At 36.9% G+C, this 16,027-nt stretch overlaps 1 protein-coding gene across 7 annotated transcripts in view; it reads left to right on the plus strand.

The window, feature by feature from the left end:
* ASPH (aspartate beta-hydroxylase) overlaps window positions 1-16,027 on the plus strand; it is a gene marked incomplete at its 3' end in the record, with an annotated part of 208,582 nt that overhangs the window by 39,909 nt on the left and 152,646 nt on the right. For 3 of the 7 annotated variants that reach the window (XM_082674443.1, XM_082674445.1, XM_082674446.1), the window contains exon 4: window positions 9,881-9,922. The exons of 2 other annotated variants lie outside the window; for them this stretch is intronic. In XM_082674443.1, coding sequence (XP_082530569.1) covers window positions 9,881-9,922 — 42 coding nt within the window. Of the gene's footprint in view, window positions 1-2,409; window positions 2,655-9,880; window positions 9,923-12,068; window positions 13,781-16,027 lie in introns of those variants that run through there. 2 more of the 7 variants (XM_082674447.1, XM_082674448.1) reach the window with 2 other exon arrangements.

The raw sequence follows: 16,027 nt of genomic DNA on the forward strand, positions 1-16,027 counted from the left end.
CTCACTGGAGAAGCAGTTCAAGGTTAAGGGCCTTGAATTAAGGCAGAGGGAATCCCTGGGGAGGGATGAAAGTAGAAAGTCAGAGATTGGGTGAGAGCTTGGCATGGCAGGTGTGGTAATAGTTATGCTGAACTTCCATAGGTTTGGATTTCTCTCATTAGTATTTCTTTCTGGAGTCTTAAATTTGCATATATCTAAATTTGATCAATTTGAGGAAATGTACACGTTCATGTTTACATTTCCTTTACATTTCAAAGTTTGCTTTTCTTATGAACTATAAAGAGAATGAAATATGGGAGTAAATCAAGATCAATAGGCATCATTAAGTTTATTACTTCTGGCCACGGCCCTTACAGTATACTTTGAAAATATTCTAAGCCTGGTCTTGTTTACATTCCTTCCTACTTTTGTGGCCCAATTATCTAAACTAAAATGTCTTTGATTTTGGTTTGGATGATCGAAAGCTACATTGTCTCATAATGTATTCTTTGAAAACTTGTTTCCCAAATAAATCCATAGGAAAGAGGACTAAATTCTGAGTAGCATTTTCTTAGAGTAACACCACCTGTGGATTACATAGTTATCCTTTTCCACCTAGCTGCCACCAGCTATGGCCAGAGAACAAAAGGGAAGGCAGTCCCTGGAGCCTTGACAAGCGTTTGTGGACTTGACAGATGCCTGAGTGAGCAGTAGGGAAGGGAGGGCTGGATCTTGCCCAAAGGCAGGCACATGTTGCTCTTTGGTTCAGGCCTTTTCTTAGAGGGTAAGGAATTATAAACCCAGAACATGTTTTCTTTTTCTCTTTGGACTAGTACTTTTGTCTTAAGAACCACAAAAACGTTGCATAGTTGGGGAATCAGTTTTGCCCAGATACTTTTGCATATCCGTTGCATACTTCATCCTGTCATGCTGAAGGGTGGTAAAGTTTTGTATTTTATATTCAGTACTTGGAAGTACTTGTATCGGAAAATGGAGAAAAAGAAAAATGTTTATTCTAAGTATACAGCCGTAGAGTGTTTGGACAAGGAGAAGAAATAGTGTCATTCCCACAGGGGCTTGGGTGGGAATACAGATCTCTGTTCACAGCACTTGTCAACTGTTCAGTTCAGTGAAGAAACATGCTGGGTTGGTCAAAAAATAAATACCGACTGAAGTTTGTGGGGTTTTCCCCCCCCCTCCAATGCATGAAGAATGGCGCAATGTAGTTCTTCTATGGACTAATGTGGGGAAAATTCACTATCATCTTTAACATTAAACTAGTTGTCTTATTATTATCCCTTGCCTGCCAATCTTGATTGCTGGTAGTTATGCTGTGTGGACAAATTCTGTGTTGTCAGAGCCAGAAATACCAGATTAGGTGGTTATAATCCGAACAGCTCTAAAATCGTAGATGTGCATATTTCTCACAGCCTGTCTTTTTTTTTTTTTCTCCTCAAAATTATGGAACTTACTGTATAGAACTTGACAGTTCTACTGGTGGACTTTGATACCTGCTGGACCCAAGAGACCAGTCTTACCCAAAGCCAGTTCTTCACAGGAAAAAAACAAATGATAAAAACGATATATACACTGCTTTCTTTCCATATGGGGGTCTGGGATCTTTGCAGTAGAAGCTAATTCCGTGAGCTGATAGGGAGAGAACTCTGGAATGTTCCTGTTGCAGGTGACTGGCCTTGATCACATCTCATATTGGTAGGCTGAGCGAATTGTTATTAATAGCTGACTCTTATTATTGGTCAGAATGACAGGACCACAAGTCAGTAACCAGAGCATTGTAGAGCTAACAGTTTCTAGTTTTAAAATTTAAGTTGTTTATCTGGTATAATTTGAGCACGTTGGTGCCCATCTGTGGAGGCTGAACAGTTACCCTGCTAGTCATATCAATTCCAGAGTTTCCTAAACTAACTGCAGCTCCTAAAGGGAAGAGTTTGAGGAAATGAACATTTCTGTTTTCAGTGAATATTTATTGATATATGTAAGTGTTTGTATAATCAACTCTCGATAATATCTGGGTGCTACATGGGCAAATGTGGGGCTTGTCGGAAGTGTCTTTTTATCCTCATACGACTTTCACTCACTTTTCCCGTTGAAGTTGGTCAGTCTGTTTTGGCTGATACAATCTTGTGGGTTTTTTGGCTCTCAATTCTCTGATGAGAGAAAGGCAAACCCGGTTAGGGGCTGGTAGGAAGGGTGAGGATTGGTCAAATTGCTTTTCCTTTAGTCCATATGATTGAGAGTTGATTGTAAGGTGTGCATCTTAACCGATTTCTTTATTTTCCAAAATACCTTTTCTGTAAACTTCCTTGACCATGATGCACATCCTTTTTGAGATCACTCTTCCTCAACTTCTTTTTTCCACCTAACTGCTCTCCTTATTTTCTCTTTCTCTCTTCCTTTATTCTTATGTAGGCCTGACCAAAGATGGCAGTAATGAAAATATTGATTCTCTTGAGGAAGTCCTTAATATTTTAGCAGAGGAAAGTTCAGATTGGTTTTATGGTTTCCTCTCATTTCTCTATGATATAATGACTCCTTTTGAAATGCTAGAAGAAGAAGAAGAAGAAAGCGAGACCACAGATGGCGTTGATGGTACGTCACAGAATGAAGGGGTTCAGGGAAAGACTTGCGTCATCTTGGATTTACATAACCAGTAACTTTGATGCAGGGACTGAAGTCACTGGCTTGTGAACCCCCGAAGCAAAATCTCCTTTTTCTTTCTTTCCTTTGCTCATCCAGGGCTTAACATGCAGTGGGGCAGCTGCGATCGGACAATACAAGGCAACTGTGTCATCTTTTCCCCAGTACAGCGCCTAGCTAGTCCCTTGCTTGGCTTTCCCACTTGAGGAAAGCGGTACCCCCTCATTCTCCTACTGGTCCACAAAGTGCATTGAGAATGATGTTCTTGGTAGTATAATTGGTTTCTGTATCGTTTTGTTTCAACTCATGTACTCGCTGAACTAAATTCAGAAACTTAATAGCACATTGTTTTGTGATTAACCCTTGCTGCTTGTCCTTCTAACACGCTATTCATTAAGATGATTATAGTGGAATTAATTATAAAAATATTTCTAGCATGATACATAAATTCAGTGCTTCTCTGTTGTTCTTTAACATGACTGATGTGTAAAACGATGGTCCTTTAAAAGGCTGATTTTTTTCTTTAATTGTAATTTGTTTAGGTTGATTTGTCAGACAGGTTAATACAAATTTCAGTGTAAAATTCTGTATTAATGGTGCTTTTAAAATAATTTGAAAATAACCTCATATTTTTGCCTTAGGGTAGTTCAGTTACTGTATTCAGATAGTAGTGTGTCTGAATCTTTCTGTCTGTGAAAGCAAAATTTATTTTAAATTTCATTTCCAAATAGACATCCAGAGAAAGTAATTTGTATTTTTTTTAAAGGAGGCATATTACACAGGAAGGAAAATGTCAGTATGTTATCTTAAATAATGTTGTACATATTAAAATTATTCATCCTAAATAACGGTCTTTTTCCATTTTTTCCTGTATTACCTTATTAATTGACCATCAACGTTGGCTTAGGTATATATGGTATATTAGGTATATATGGTTTTTATATTTGTAAATTAAATTTATTACAGTGGTAATTCTTTTTAGGAGAATCAATTTTTGCCGTTAGAAAACCTTAAAAACACCTTTGAATCAATTCATTTAAAATGAACTGCAAAAACAATGATAGCAAAAACAATTGTATTAGACAAATGTAACATGCATTTCTTAAAATGAGATTTCATTCATTTCGCACCTCAAACAGAGCTCTTATAGCTTAAGAGTGATAAGATCCAAGACCTTTGATTTCTTTTACCCTTTTTGGGAGTGGTGTTTCATGTTTTTACATCTCATTGAGCCTCTGTGAAACTTAGCCTAGCTTTGGTTCTTTATAGAGCTTAAAATTGGAAAATATTTGCATTTTTTAACATTTTATTTAACTATGATAATTTCTGCTTTTCAAATATTTATTCTTATTTTTTCCCATTTAATCAAGTTGCTTTCAGAAAGTAGATTATTCACCCATTTTTTCGGAAGGGAATATGACAAATTTAGTTTCTGTTTTAGAGCTTGCTCTTGCAGGCTTATCAAAATGAGAGCCTGAAAGTAAAAGTCTCGAATCAGAGCCCTGGAAGCACATCAACTTCCCCCTTGACTCAGCATTTACGTGTGTCGGGAAAACTGTCCAATTTGCTAATCTTAGTTTAAAAAAGCATTATTCAGTAGCTACTTTTGGAAATAGATACACGTGTTGTACATTGGACAGTGATCTCCTAACGCTTAAATAAATATTATAACCCTAGTTTGTCTTTTCCTGATTATTCAGGGACTGTGTTTCATTCTGTTAATGTTTCTGACAGTCCAAAGCTTCTGATTTTGGAATGTTAATATTTTGGAACAAATGAGTATGATTTAATAATGTTCTTTCTGAAAGCTTATGCAGTCTTTGCCTGTATTTATCATGTCTTGCACTTTGAATTTGAGTACTGTGACATATCAGAGCTCATTAGGTTTAAATTCAAAAGCAGTCTGAGGTCTCACTCAGAGAAATTCTCTTAGACAAATGTCTGAGATTTGTTTTTTAAGGCAGTCTTGTTTCTTCATGCTTCATTGTAACTAACCCTAGAAGATGTTTGATCAGTTTATGAGAAGTAAATAATTAAATTTGTGTATTAAAAATGTTTGGAATCATTAATTTCTCATCAGGCTCTGCTTTTTTGTCATGCTACTAATGCACATTTTATGTACAGAAATTAATTATGCTGTATTCTTGTAAGTGAAAAATAAGGATGTGAGATTATAATTTGCCATTTCTTTGGTATCCCTTCTGATCAGCCCTTTTGAAAAGCCTCTGATGAAGGTAAAATCCAGGTAGCTGGTGAACCCCTGACTTCTGTGACTGCCTTCAACTTGTGCCTAAGGCTTGCTTTGGTGAGAATATAAAGTTATTTGCAAAACTGGTATAGAGTACTTTGAAGCTGAACAAAGTTGCTTTGCTTACATTTTGTTTATTATGTATGTTACAATTCTTAATCTTCTGAGGCTTTATTGTGTAATTTTCTGTTCGATCATAGAAATATTTTCCTAGCTTGTGTCTTTTAAGCTTAGAAACTTAGTTAAAAATGTAATCTGTATGTTTGAATGTTTATTTATGGTGAATTTTACATTGTACTGTATTTACTCTGCATTTCCACTTTGGAACAACCAAAGGCACTTTGAGGAATGTGCTCTGAGTTCAGATGCCCTTGTCTCCTCCGAGCTGCCCTTCCTCAGAGGAAAGTGCCGTTTGTCCAACTGAAAAGGCGCCGGGTTCTCTGGAATTTGGTACCAAAACAAGGAAGTGGCACTCAGGGGACTTGTTTTCTGCACTTTAGTTTCTTTCAGCTCTTATTTCCCTTGGGATGTGAGGGGTGACATGTAAGTCAGTTGGAGAGGTGTCTTCTGGGTGCTGATCTTATTAAATCCCTGAGGCCCAGCTGCCGGCTCACTGCGTCATGCAGATGCCTTGGACTTAATGTGCTGGGTGATATCCTGCTTTTTCACCTTTTTCACTTGATTCTTTATTCTAGAAATTACCTCCCTGTCTTATAGAGCTGTATCCAGGCGTGTAAGAAAAACTGTTTTCTCTGCTTGAATTCTGGTTTGTTTTCATTTACAGTTAGCTAGACGGGGCAAAATGTTTCCTCGTGTGGCCTGATGTTTATAACTTTGGAGTATTAGTAAAGGCAGATAGAAGCATAGACAGTTATGAACTTGAACACCTGGAGTTATACCTTTGGGGGCTTGATACTCAGCAACCCTTTCGAAATCAGATTCTGGTCTATAAGACAAGTAAAACGTTTTCCGTGTTTTGAGCTGTGGAAATGTCTTTGATCACCATGCATATTTGGAGCACTTTTATAAAATCCAGTGACGCAGACTTTATTATCACAAGTCGATAGATGGAACACTGTGCTGAATTCTCTGCCTGTTATTTGTTGCCATAACTCTGTAATACACAGGAGTAGATATTAACTAAATTGTGAACTGTCTGAAGTTGGGAGTCAGGTTAGGCTGCGTTTGAATCCCTCTTCAAAGCTGAGCCCAAAATAGGGTATTTATTAAATATTTGCTGGGGTTAGTCCCGGTGAGTGAGAACGTCAGGAGTTACCCATTGCATAATAAAACGCTGATTATTTTTTTAAACAGCTTAAATAAGTGAAAAAAATTATTGGATGTATTTTGTTTTCCAAGAGAAATGACACTTTGAAGTTCAGACAATAAACTGACCTGTGCTAGCTGAGGTCTTTGCATGATCTCTCTGCTGTCTCATTCGTAGTTGTGTCTGGATTTTATCTTTATTCAAGCTCTCAGTCTCTGGATGTAATCCCTTCTTAAACTTTTAGTCTTTCAGTCCTCTGATGTTCTGATCTTCCCTCATCCCAGAGGGTTGGAAGGTTTGTAGCTTCCTTTTTTCAAAAACGTCTGTGATAATATTGTTATGCCATCTATTTAAAAATAAAAAGGAAAATGGTGTAGCGTCTTGACTTGCGTTTTGCCAAGACTAGACTTATGTTCTAGAGCAAGTCTGCCTAGCTTGCAGAATCTTCTTTTAGGCGTTCAGGGCCTCATGTCTAGTCAATGTTGAAATAAATTATGATGCTTCGTACAGGGCAGCAGGCAGCTTCGAAACTGAGGCTCAGAGTGACTCATTGGTCTCACCAGGGATGGTGGGAGTGACTGGGATGACCTAAGTATGACATGATACTCAGCTGACCAATTCTGTGACCGACTTCCTGAAAGCCTGCAGCAGCTATAGTACTTGGATTTCTGTAATGGAGCCAGTCTCCTAAAATTGTGGTGAAACCGCAGGTCCAACCGTGATGCAGCGTTTTAATTACACACAGAACATTTCACTTTGAAAATGTGTGTGGGATAGTGGCCCTGAGGCAGTTGCCAAAATAATGTCAATTACCTTAGGCAGCACCCTCAGGCTCTAAGGAGGTATATAAGACCTGCTTTTTCCAAATTTCTGTATAAGGATTACCAAATAGTCAACTTAGCTATTAACAGTAATCACCTTAAAACCATCAGAATAAACGCACAGGGCAAAAAAGAAGTAAACAACATGGTGATTACTTTTTTTTTTTTTTTTTGCCATTCTCTTTGACCGTAGCCACATCCTAATGGCTTGGGTTCCATTATCATTTCTCTACTCTGCACAGCATTTCTTTACTCTGAGAAGTGTTTTGAATGGTTCTTTCCTCTCTCATTGGTCATTTTTTTAGCAGCTGACCTTTGCCCTGTGTCTGCACCTCCTGCTTCTGGCCTCCTCCTTTCTCTCCCGCTGACTCAGTTTCTCTACCCTTAGACATGCCTTTGTTTCCTAGCCCTTAAAACATAGGAATGCAGATCAAATTCTTCAAACTCTTATTCCTTTTCTGCCCACTGAGAATCTTGGGAAACCCCATAGATGATCAGTTTTCTTCTAAGGAGGGAAGAGAGGCCGTGATGAGCAGCCCTGGGGTTTTGCTCACCCTTCTTTCTACCTGTTTTCTCATTGTAACGTGACCGCCTCTTATACTCCTTGTAAAACTGTATGTGGGACGTTTACTAACAAACAGAATTCAGTAGTGTCCTCATCCTAACCCTTTGTTCATTCCTTCCTTTCTACAACCGCTACTTTGACTTTTAGAATCCTGCATTTTCTATTCATTCATTCATTCATTCATTCCCTGCGTTTTCTTGACTCTCTCCTCTTTTTTTGTTACTTACAGGCTCCTGTATTACCTTCTGTTTTCCAAGTGCTGTGCTTTCTTTCATGTTTATACTCTTTCCTTCAGAGACTGAATATGATGATTGTTGTTTAAATTATTAGTTCAGTCTTTGTCATGTCAAAAATATTGAAAAATGATTGAATATATTCTTTAAGTTCAGAAAAGACAGCTTAGGTTGATACTTTGGCATTTTATATAGTACAGTGGCACATTGTTAATTTGTATCATTTTAGGGATTTATACCCAAACTGGAAAAGTTTTAAATCAAGTACTTATTATATTTTCATGTTTCTGATCAGCTAATCTGATGTTGATCTAATATGTTGGCTTATTTATGTTAACTCTAGCCTTTTCATCAATATAGCTCTTTTGACTATATCATAATAATGGAGGGGTAGGGGGATAGTCTGATTCCCACCATTCTGCTTTTTAAGGGAAAATCCAGGCCTCCCCAGTCAAGAACATGCAGGAATCAGGAGGGGACATTAGCACCATTAAAAGTGTATTTTAATGCGTTACGCTAATTTCTCTTGCACATTGGATAATACCCATCAGGAGGGGACATTAGCACCATTAAAATTGTATTTTGATGCGTTACGCTAATTTCTTTTGCACATTGGATAATACCCATGTATTTAAAAGTTGTCATTGCAAGAATAAGTTTGACATTTTACCTAAATAAACTTTCTTGGGGAGTGGTCCAAGATAGCGTTCGTTTGGTATTACACGGTGGTATGCTGTTTTTGCTAGAGTTTAAGAAAGAACTGGGCTTTGTCTGTGAAAATAGTTGTTAGACACACACACTGGTTTTGGTTATGTATGCATGTCAAGTAACTAGATAGATACAGACAGCCACATGGAACAGTTAATTCACGTTTCTGTTTTTAATGTAGTCATTGGTAAGGTACGCTAACACTTTTTTTCCAGAATGACAATGATGATATCTCAACCAAAATAAGTTGCCATTCTCAAATGAACTGTCTCATATGATGGAAACAACTTGCCATGAACAGAGACAGGGGAGGAGATTTAGGAGTGGAGGGTGATTCAAACAACAGAACAGGAGTAAAAAAATCTCATACTGGCAGTGGGAGTGTGATTATGGTTTTGAGAAACATACCGAGGGGGTTCCACAGTTTCCAGCAGGAATATGTGTGAAAGGGCTGAGGGGCTTTCTTGGGACACTTCAGACCTTAGTTGTAGGGTGACAGGTTGTACATGGTGCTGCCTCCACAGGGGATGAGCAGAAATCACCCTGCCTCCTACCCTGGTATCCCCAGGAAATGGATTGGCAACCTGGAATGCCACTTTGGGAAGTTTGCTGATACGTGAGTGTAAAATAACATTTATGTGACCAGGAGATAGAATTGGGAACATCAGTTGGTTGGCATGCTAAGTACAGGCTGGCTGGAAAAAGTGTACGGCGAGGTATGTGGTACTGATATTTGTTAGAAGGTTAAAAATAAACACATCAGAACTTTCATTTGCCTAGAGAAGAAATAGAAAGCCTTTGCAGAGTTTTTAGATGAAGAGTAAAAAAGTTAGTATATACCTCCATAATGGTATAATTCTTATTTACGTAATTTTTTATAAAGAAAGTTTGAAACTATGGGAGAAAAGCCATGATTAATTCAAACAGTAAAGAGTAAAATTCTATCAAAATATGCTATCCTTTTTTTGAGTGGCAGTGATAATTGAGTAGGGAAATAAGGTCCCCAGGTCCTTTCACCCCTGGTGCTTGTAATTGACCATCTGTGTCCAAGCAGAAGTCCACTGACATCCAGGTACCACTGAGAGGGAAATGCCATTTCCTGTGGTAATTAGACATTTCTAAAGCCATCAATTCTTTCAGACCTAAGGCAGGTTGTGAAGTTGATTAAATCAATGATGTTTTTAAAATGCATTTTTCGGTTATAGGTAGTGAAAGTAAGGTTCTAAAATGACGTATGAATGATAGATATTTGTATGTTGCAGGAGTGTATTTTTTTAATGGTGAATTTAAGTAAATTTGTTTAATAGTTGCATCAATTTAAACTATTTTTTAGATACTTATTTTTTAATTACCTTAATATTTTCTGTTTGTAACATATTTTCATCTTGTAAACACCAACAGAAGGACCTGGTGGGGTAGCCAAGAGAAAAACCAAGGCTAAAGGTATTTTCTCTTTTTCAAATTAGCCTTGAGTGAATCAAGTTTAATGCTTGAAAATGCATGACAGTTTATAGATAATGTTTTGTAGATGCAGCTACTAATGCTAAACATTATTGCTTTTTGGTTTGGGTGCACCTTTGGTTGTAAGTAGTTTTATCAAGGTTTCATTAAAGAGTTTTCTGCCTCGGGCCTATAATTTTAAGTAATTTCCTTTTTCAGATTATCAAAACCTCGGAACAGTCTTTAAACTACACATTAAATTTACAGTATATACATCCTATCTACCTTCTAAAACTTTTCTTTAGTCTAAATTTTTGAGGTACTGTCGGAAATAAAGATGAGTTCATCAATGATTGATTTCCTTTTTCCAAAAGCTCTGATGATGCTGTCTTAGAGCACAATAAAAGCTAGTGGGACCACACTTGTAGTTTTCAGTAAAATGAAAACTTAGATTTCATTATGCCGGTATAGAATTTGCTGTGTTTGATATTTTGACTCATTAAAAATTATTACACCTGTCAACCATTCTGTATAGGCTAACAGCTTATTATTGCAGCCTTATTTTATATTCCTTTGGTTTTTCTCGTTTACTGTAAAGATTTCTGTACTTTAGGGAGAGGGGCATGGGGAAAGTGCATGCTTTTCTTCATAAACTTGTAATACTCTTTTGTGTTCAAGTGCTTGGCACATTGTATGTAGTTGGATTTTGGTGAAACATTAACAGGTGAGACTTTTACTATGTGATTTACAGGGTTTTGTGATTTGTATTTTAACTTTAAGATTAGGAACTTTTAATGTTTTAACTTTGATATCCCGCCTGAATAATTCCCGGGAAGAAAACCAGAATTTTTACCATTTTATTCTTATGTAAGTAATTATGAAATAAATGGCCAATAAAGTATAATTTGACTCCTTGATCTAGAGAGGCAAATTCAACATTAAAGATTTAATATTTTAAAAACTGTGTGCAAAGTAACACGTGCCAGCATTGCACCAGCCTTCTGCTCTTGCAGTGTTACTTATCTATGTTACTCTGAACGGCGTTGGAAAAGAATGAGGACTTTGAGGATGGTTGATGATTTATGAATTCTATTCTGTATTTTTACAAGGTTTTAATAAAATTGTCAGGAAGAATCGAATAACATTTTGTACTCTGAGTTTTACATGATTCTGATGGGCAGAAACATCTTCCACGTTTTATTATATTAAAGAAATCTTTCTCTTTTTTGTTTCTGCTTAAATGCTACATTATACAGTAAACACCTTGCTTCTCGTATGATTTCTTAATGAGGAATCAAGGAGGTGAAATTCAAAGCTTTTGCTAGCAGCACTGTTCAACTTTATGTAAAGCAGGTTGAAAGCAGCACCTCACGTGAGATTTGGAATCACCTGTATATTCCGTTTAATTGTTCTCTCTTCTGTGAGCATGGACAGCATAGATGTTGGCTTGGAGTGGCTCTACGTAAAATAACGGGAAATATACTTAAAGGAATACTGATTTCATAATGTTGAATAGAAGCAGAAAAGAAGTTCTCCTTGTCATCTTAGACACTGTAGATAACAAACTTAAAATTTTGTACTCATGGAAATTGTGTTTTTCTAAACTAAGAAAATTAAATGATATTTAACTTTTCATTTGTGCGTTATATTTGTTTCCAAGGAACGCAAGCACAGATATTTTAAGGACATACTTTTTTTGTTAGAGCTAAAGACTTTTAAATTATCTTTGTACAAATACTTGCAAGCTATGGAAAATTTGTTCCTTTAATTATGTCAGTGTTCCTTTAATTATGTTGTCATAGCTGTGACATGTGAGTTGTTAACGCTCTGTGTAAAGTGCTGCCTTTATGGCTGGACTCATTTTATTAATATTGCATGTTAACCTTGTTCTGAGGCAAATCATACTATATTGCCAGCTGGGAAAGTGATGGCAAGTTTCTAGCATTTCTTTTATAGCTGATACTTCATAGTGGTTTGCAGCTGTTTTTAGCCAATTTAAAACTAGTGGATGAAAGTCACTTTTTGAATGATCATTTCATGTGTGTGGGGAGATAGAAAAAAAGACAATACTTTTGCACTAAGTTGCTGTCTATGAATTAAGAGATGACTTTCAATAAACATTTTTCCCTTTAATTGGAAAACCGGAAAGTTAAAGAACTCACTAAAGAAGAGCTCAAGAAGGAAAAAGAGAAGCTTGAGTCAAGGAGGGAAAGTAAGCATGAAGAGAGGAAAAGGGGCAAGAAAGAAAAGGAGGATGACCGGAAGGAGAAGAAAATTGCGGATTCAGTTGTCTCCAGGAAAGAGTCTCCTAGGGTTAAAAAGGACAAAGACAAGGAGAAAGCGGGACTAGGTAAAGGTACTAAAGCCAAGGAAAATAGGAAAAAATCAACGAATATCAAGGATTCTTCTGGTAAAGTGGCCCCCAAAGACAAAGATGATAGAAAAGCAGGGAGAAGTTCTGCCAAACAGGCACACTTAGCAAAGGGGAGCAACGAGAAGAGAAAGAACTGAAGCTGCAGCAGCATCCCAGGAAGTGGTAACATTCTTCATCGTGATTTGCTGCTGAAGGGCATAGAAAACTTGGTATTGCTCTGGTTGGGGAAGATGTGTCATTTAGCCATTGACTATATTTATTGGTGCTCAACCAAGTAAATTCTTTGAAATTGAGATACCCGTCTCATGCTTCGAAATTTAAAAGATGAAGCTTTAAAACAATATGTAATAAAAATATGATGTAATAACGTCTGTTTTTATTAACTTATTGATCGTGTATCAGGTAAATGTATATGTGTAATATGAATTGTAATGATTTATTAATACAGAGTATTTTCACTGGAGTTCAGCAAGAATATGAAAATTTTAAATAGTATTTATATGCAACGTGATTTGTAAGTTTCAGGAATGATAAATACTCAGGTAGGTAGGAGTAACGTTACCACCTTCTCTGTTAGCTGTTGTCTTTCTTCCCTCCTTCGCCGTCCTGCTCTCCTGCTTCCCATTCTTCTTCAACTACCCTTTTCCTTCTCCACTTCCTTTCTCCATCCCCTTTTCCTTCCCCCAGCTCTTCCCAGGGCATCTCCTCGGGCTCTTGTGAAGTTGCCTGTGAGTCTCCGTCCCCAGGCCCAGCCAGCACCATCCCCCTCCCCCCGCCCCCCCTCAGGGGGCTGCTCCTTCCTCAGGCTCTTCCCCATTCAACTCCTTTTCATCTCTCCTCCTGGTCTTTTACCACCTGCTTTACCTCCTTTTTCACCCCCCTGTGCTGCCTCACTCCTCGCCCTGCCTCACCCGCTCCAACCATCCCTCCCCCACCTTCTCCTGTTGCCCAGTACTTAGTGTTCACTGTGTTCTGAGAATTCTAGAAACAGTCCTGGATAAAGAGAATTTTACGTAGAAGAACAGTTTTAGAATGCTTATTTATGACATCTTTACAGACTCAGAATAGTTATAGAAAGGCTTTAATTGTTTCAAATTAGGATATACTTTCATTTTATATCACAATTTTTCAGTTATATTGGTGGAATGGCATATATTTTTCATATTTGATTGTATTGTACTTGTTTACCGTTTCTAAGGAGTTGCAAATTTGAGATCAAAATTGAGTTCAGAAAACATTTAATAAAATGAAATTTCTATAAGAAGTATATTTCTACAAATGGTCTGTGCTGTTCTACATGAAGTCTTAATTCTGTAACCGTGACTGCTGGTGAAATTCAGTTACTGAATTTGAGAAGAATAACCTGATTTGTTGTAAGTGCTGCCACAAAATTTTTATTTTATTTTTAAAATAATTCTTCACCTTTTTCTTTGAAGAGCCTTTAAAAACAGAGATTTTGGCCTAATTAAAGATATTTGAAATGAGAAGTGAGTGAGTGCTAAGTGCAAATTTTCTAAAAGTATTTGTGTTTTTTGGTTTTTTAATATGCTGGCACCTTTTACTGCTTAAAATCAAGCACCTGTACATTTAGTTGACAAAAATTCCAACAGACATAATAAAATTATCCAGCAAGGGGGCAGGCCTGGAGAATATCTAGTCTAATATCTCTAATCCAGTCCTATCATTCTGTTGTTTAAAAACTGAGTCCCAAAGGAATTGTCACATGGGTTAACTTGGGGCTTCCTATGTTGATCAGTCCGGCTTTTATTATTTTTATAGTTTGATTATAGGAGCACAGTAAACCACAGTGAATTTTATGGCTCATTTGGTGGCAAATACAGGGGCACTGGCTTGAGGTGAGTAGATCCCAAGTACAGACCTGTAATCAGCTGTTTCCTCCTAGCTCTCTTCTCAGATCTTGACCCTGCTGATTTCTACTTGACTTTATCCTATATGGAGGTGCTACCACTTGATGAGGAAGGTGGCCCTCCAGGGGCCCCAGACACATTTTTCTAGTTTAGCCATCCTTGTACAAAGATGCAGTTTTCTGGGCTGGCCCTGGGAGAAAAGTCCTGGGAGATTCTGGCTGTCCTGGTTAGGCCCGGAAGCATCTGTGACCATTCCTGTAGTTGGGGGACAGACTGGCTCCTGTGCACAAAGCTTTGGGTGTGGGTTGAGGGATTCCCTCTCAAACCACATGAAATGCTTCCTGCAGGAAGGAGTTTCTGGGAGAAGAAGAGGGAGACTCTGAGAACTGGATAGAACGAGAAGCAAAACTATATCCACTGACCACATAAAATTACAATCTTTAAAAAATATATACGGATGTTAGGTCTTGCTAAGATAAATAGATTGAGTTTTAAAATTTATGTATCAAATTTTAAGTGTTAATTTCTGTACAGATGACTTTTTTTTTCTCCCTTTTAGAGAAGGGCAGCAAATTATAATGACCTTTACTGAGGGCATTCTAATAATTTTTACCTTGGTTTTTGAAGGACAGTCAATGGCTGTGGGGCATAAAGTACATAAATGCTAAATTCTAAGAAATTAGTGAAAAAAATTTAGACTAACCCTAATCAGCATAAGCATATAAGCATTATCTGTTGCTATTTAATAAAGCACCTGGAAATATTTTAGTTCTATCATTGAGTTTCCCTTTGAATAACAACTCAAGAATTGAATTGAAACTTCTGTCCCAAAATATTAAAAATATTTCAAGAGCTCTTGAGAACTGGGAATTGGCTTACTTTCTTTTTTTTCTTTCCTTCCATTTTCTTCAGTAAATAAAGGTTTCAACTGAATTTTATTGAAAATTGAGGTGACACTTTACTCAGATGCAGTTTTTTACTGTTCACCTAAAAAACTTAGTGGAAATATGCTTTTGGTCATGATTAATGGGTTAAAATTATGCTTGCTTTCTCAGTTTTACTTACTTTTTTATTCAGTATGTAGTTATTTCTATATTCTGCTGCTTCATATTTTTATGTAAGGATAATTAAAACCAGAAAGGTCACCTTTTTGAAATGTCAACTAAAAACAGGGACAAAAATTATATAACTTGAAGTAGTTGGGAGTCAGAAAAAGTCCTGAAAAGTGAAAATTAAATACTGAGTATAAATGTATTTTGTTATATCACTAACATTACTTAAGCTACACTAAGAGATGATGCATAGAATTCTAAAAAATGACATTCTTGGCATAATTTTCCTTTGTATGGTAACATTTCCCATGTGAGTAGCAGTCATCGTAAAGACGGTCAGTTTTACAAAAATATTTGAGAGCTTATCAGTTTTTCCAGGAATCTATTATCCTATAGTGTTCAGAATACTTTCTTTGGAAGAACTTTATAATCATTGATATTTTTCCTTCAGTTGTGATGTGTAATTTCTGTGTTTTCATTGGTTAATGGCTTTGTGTGTGAATTTCAGTTATTTCTAACATTGCTTGTAATCAACTATTTGCAATCTTATTTTTTTCAAGATTTTCAGTTTTACTTTATGGATGATTTGCATTGTGTATAGGCGGTCCCACAGCATTTCAAAATGAGGGAGAGACTGGTAAAGAAATTGACATAAATCTGTTAGCATGAAGGTTTGAATTAATCCCGGGGAATTAATTCTGCCAGAGATTGGCTCATAGAGAGTATTTTGTAGTGTTATGGCCTGTGTAGCCATCCAACTTTGTAACTTCAGAGGTTCTCATAATGATTACTTGGGTAGTAGGGACTCCCTGTA

The sequence above is a fragment of the Grampus griseus genome (genome assembly GCF_964374135.1).
Source record: "Grampus griseus genome assembly, chromosome: 17".
In the NCBI taxonomy this organism is placed as follows: domain Eukaryota; kingdom Metazoa; phylum Chordata; class Mammalia; order Artiodactyla; family Delphinidae; genus Grampus; species Grampus griseus.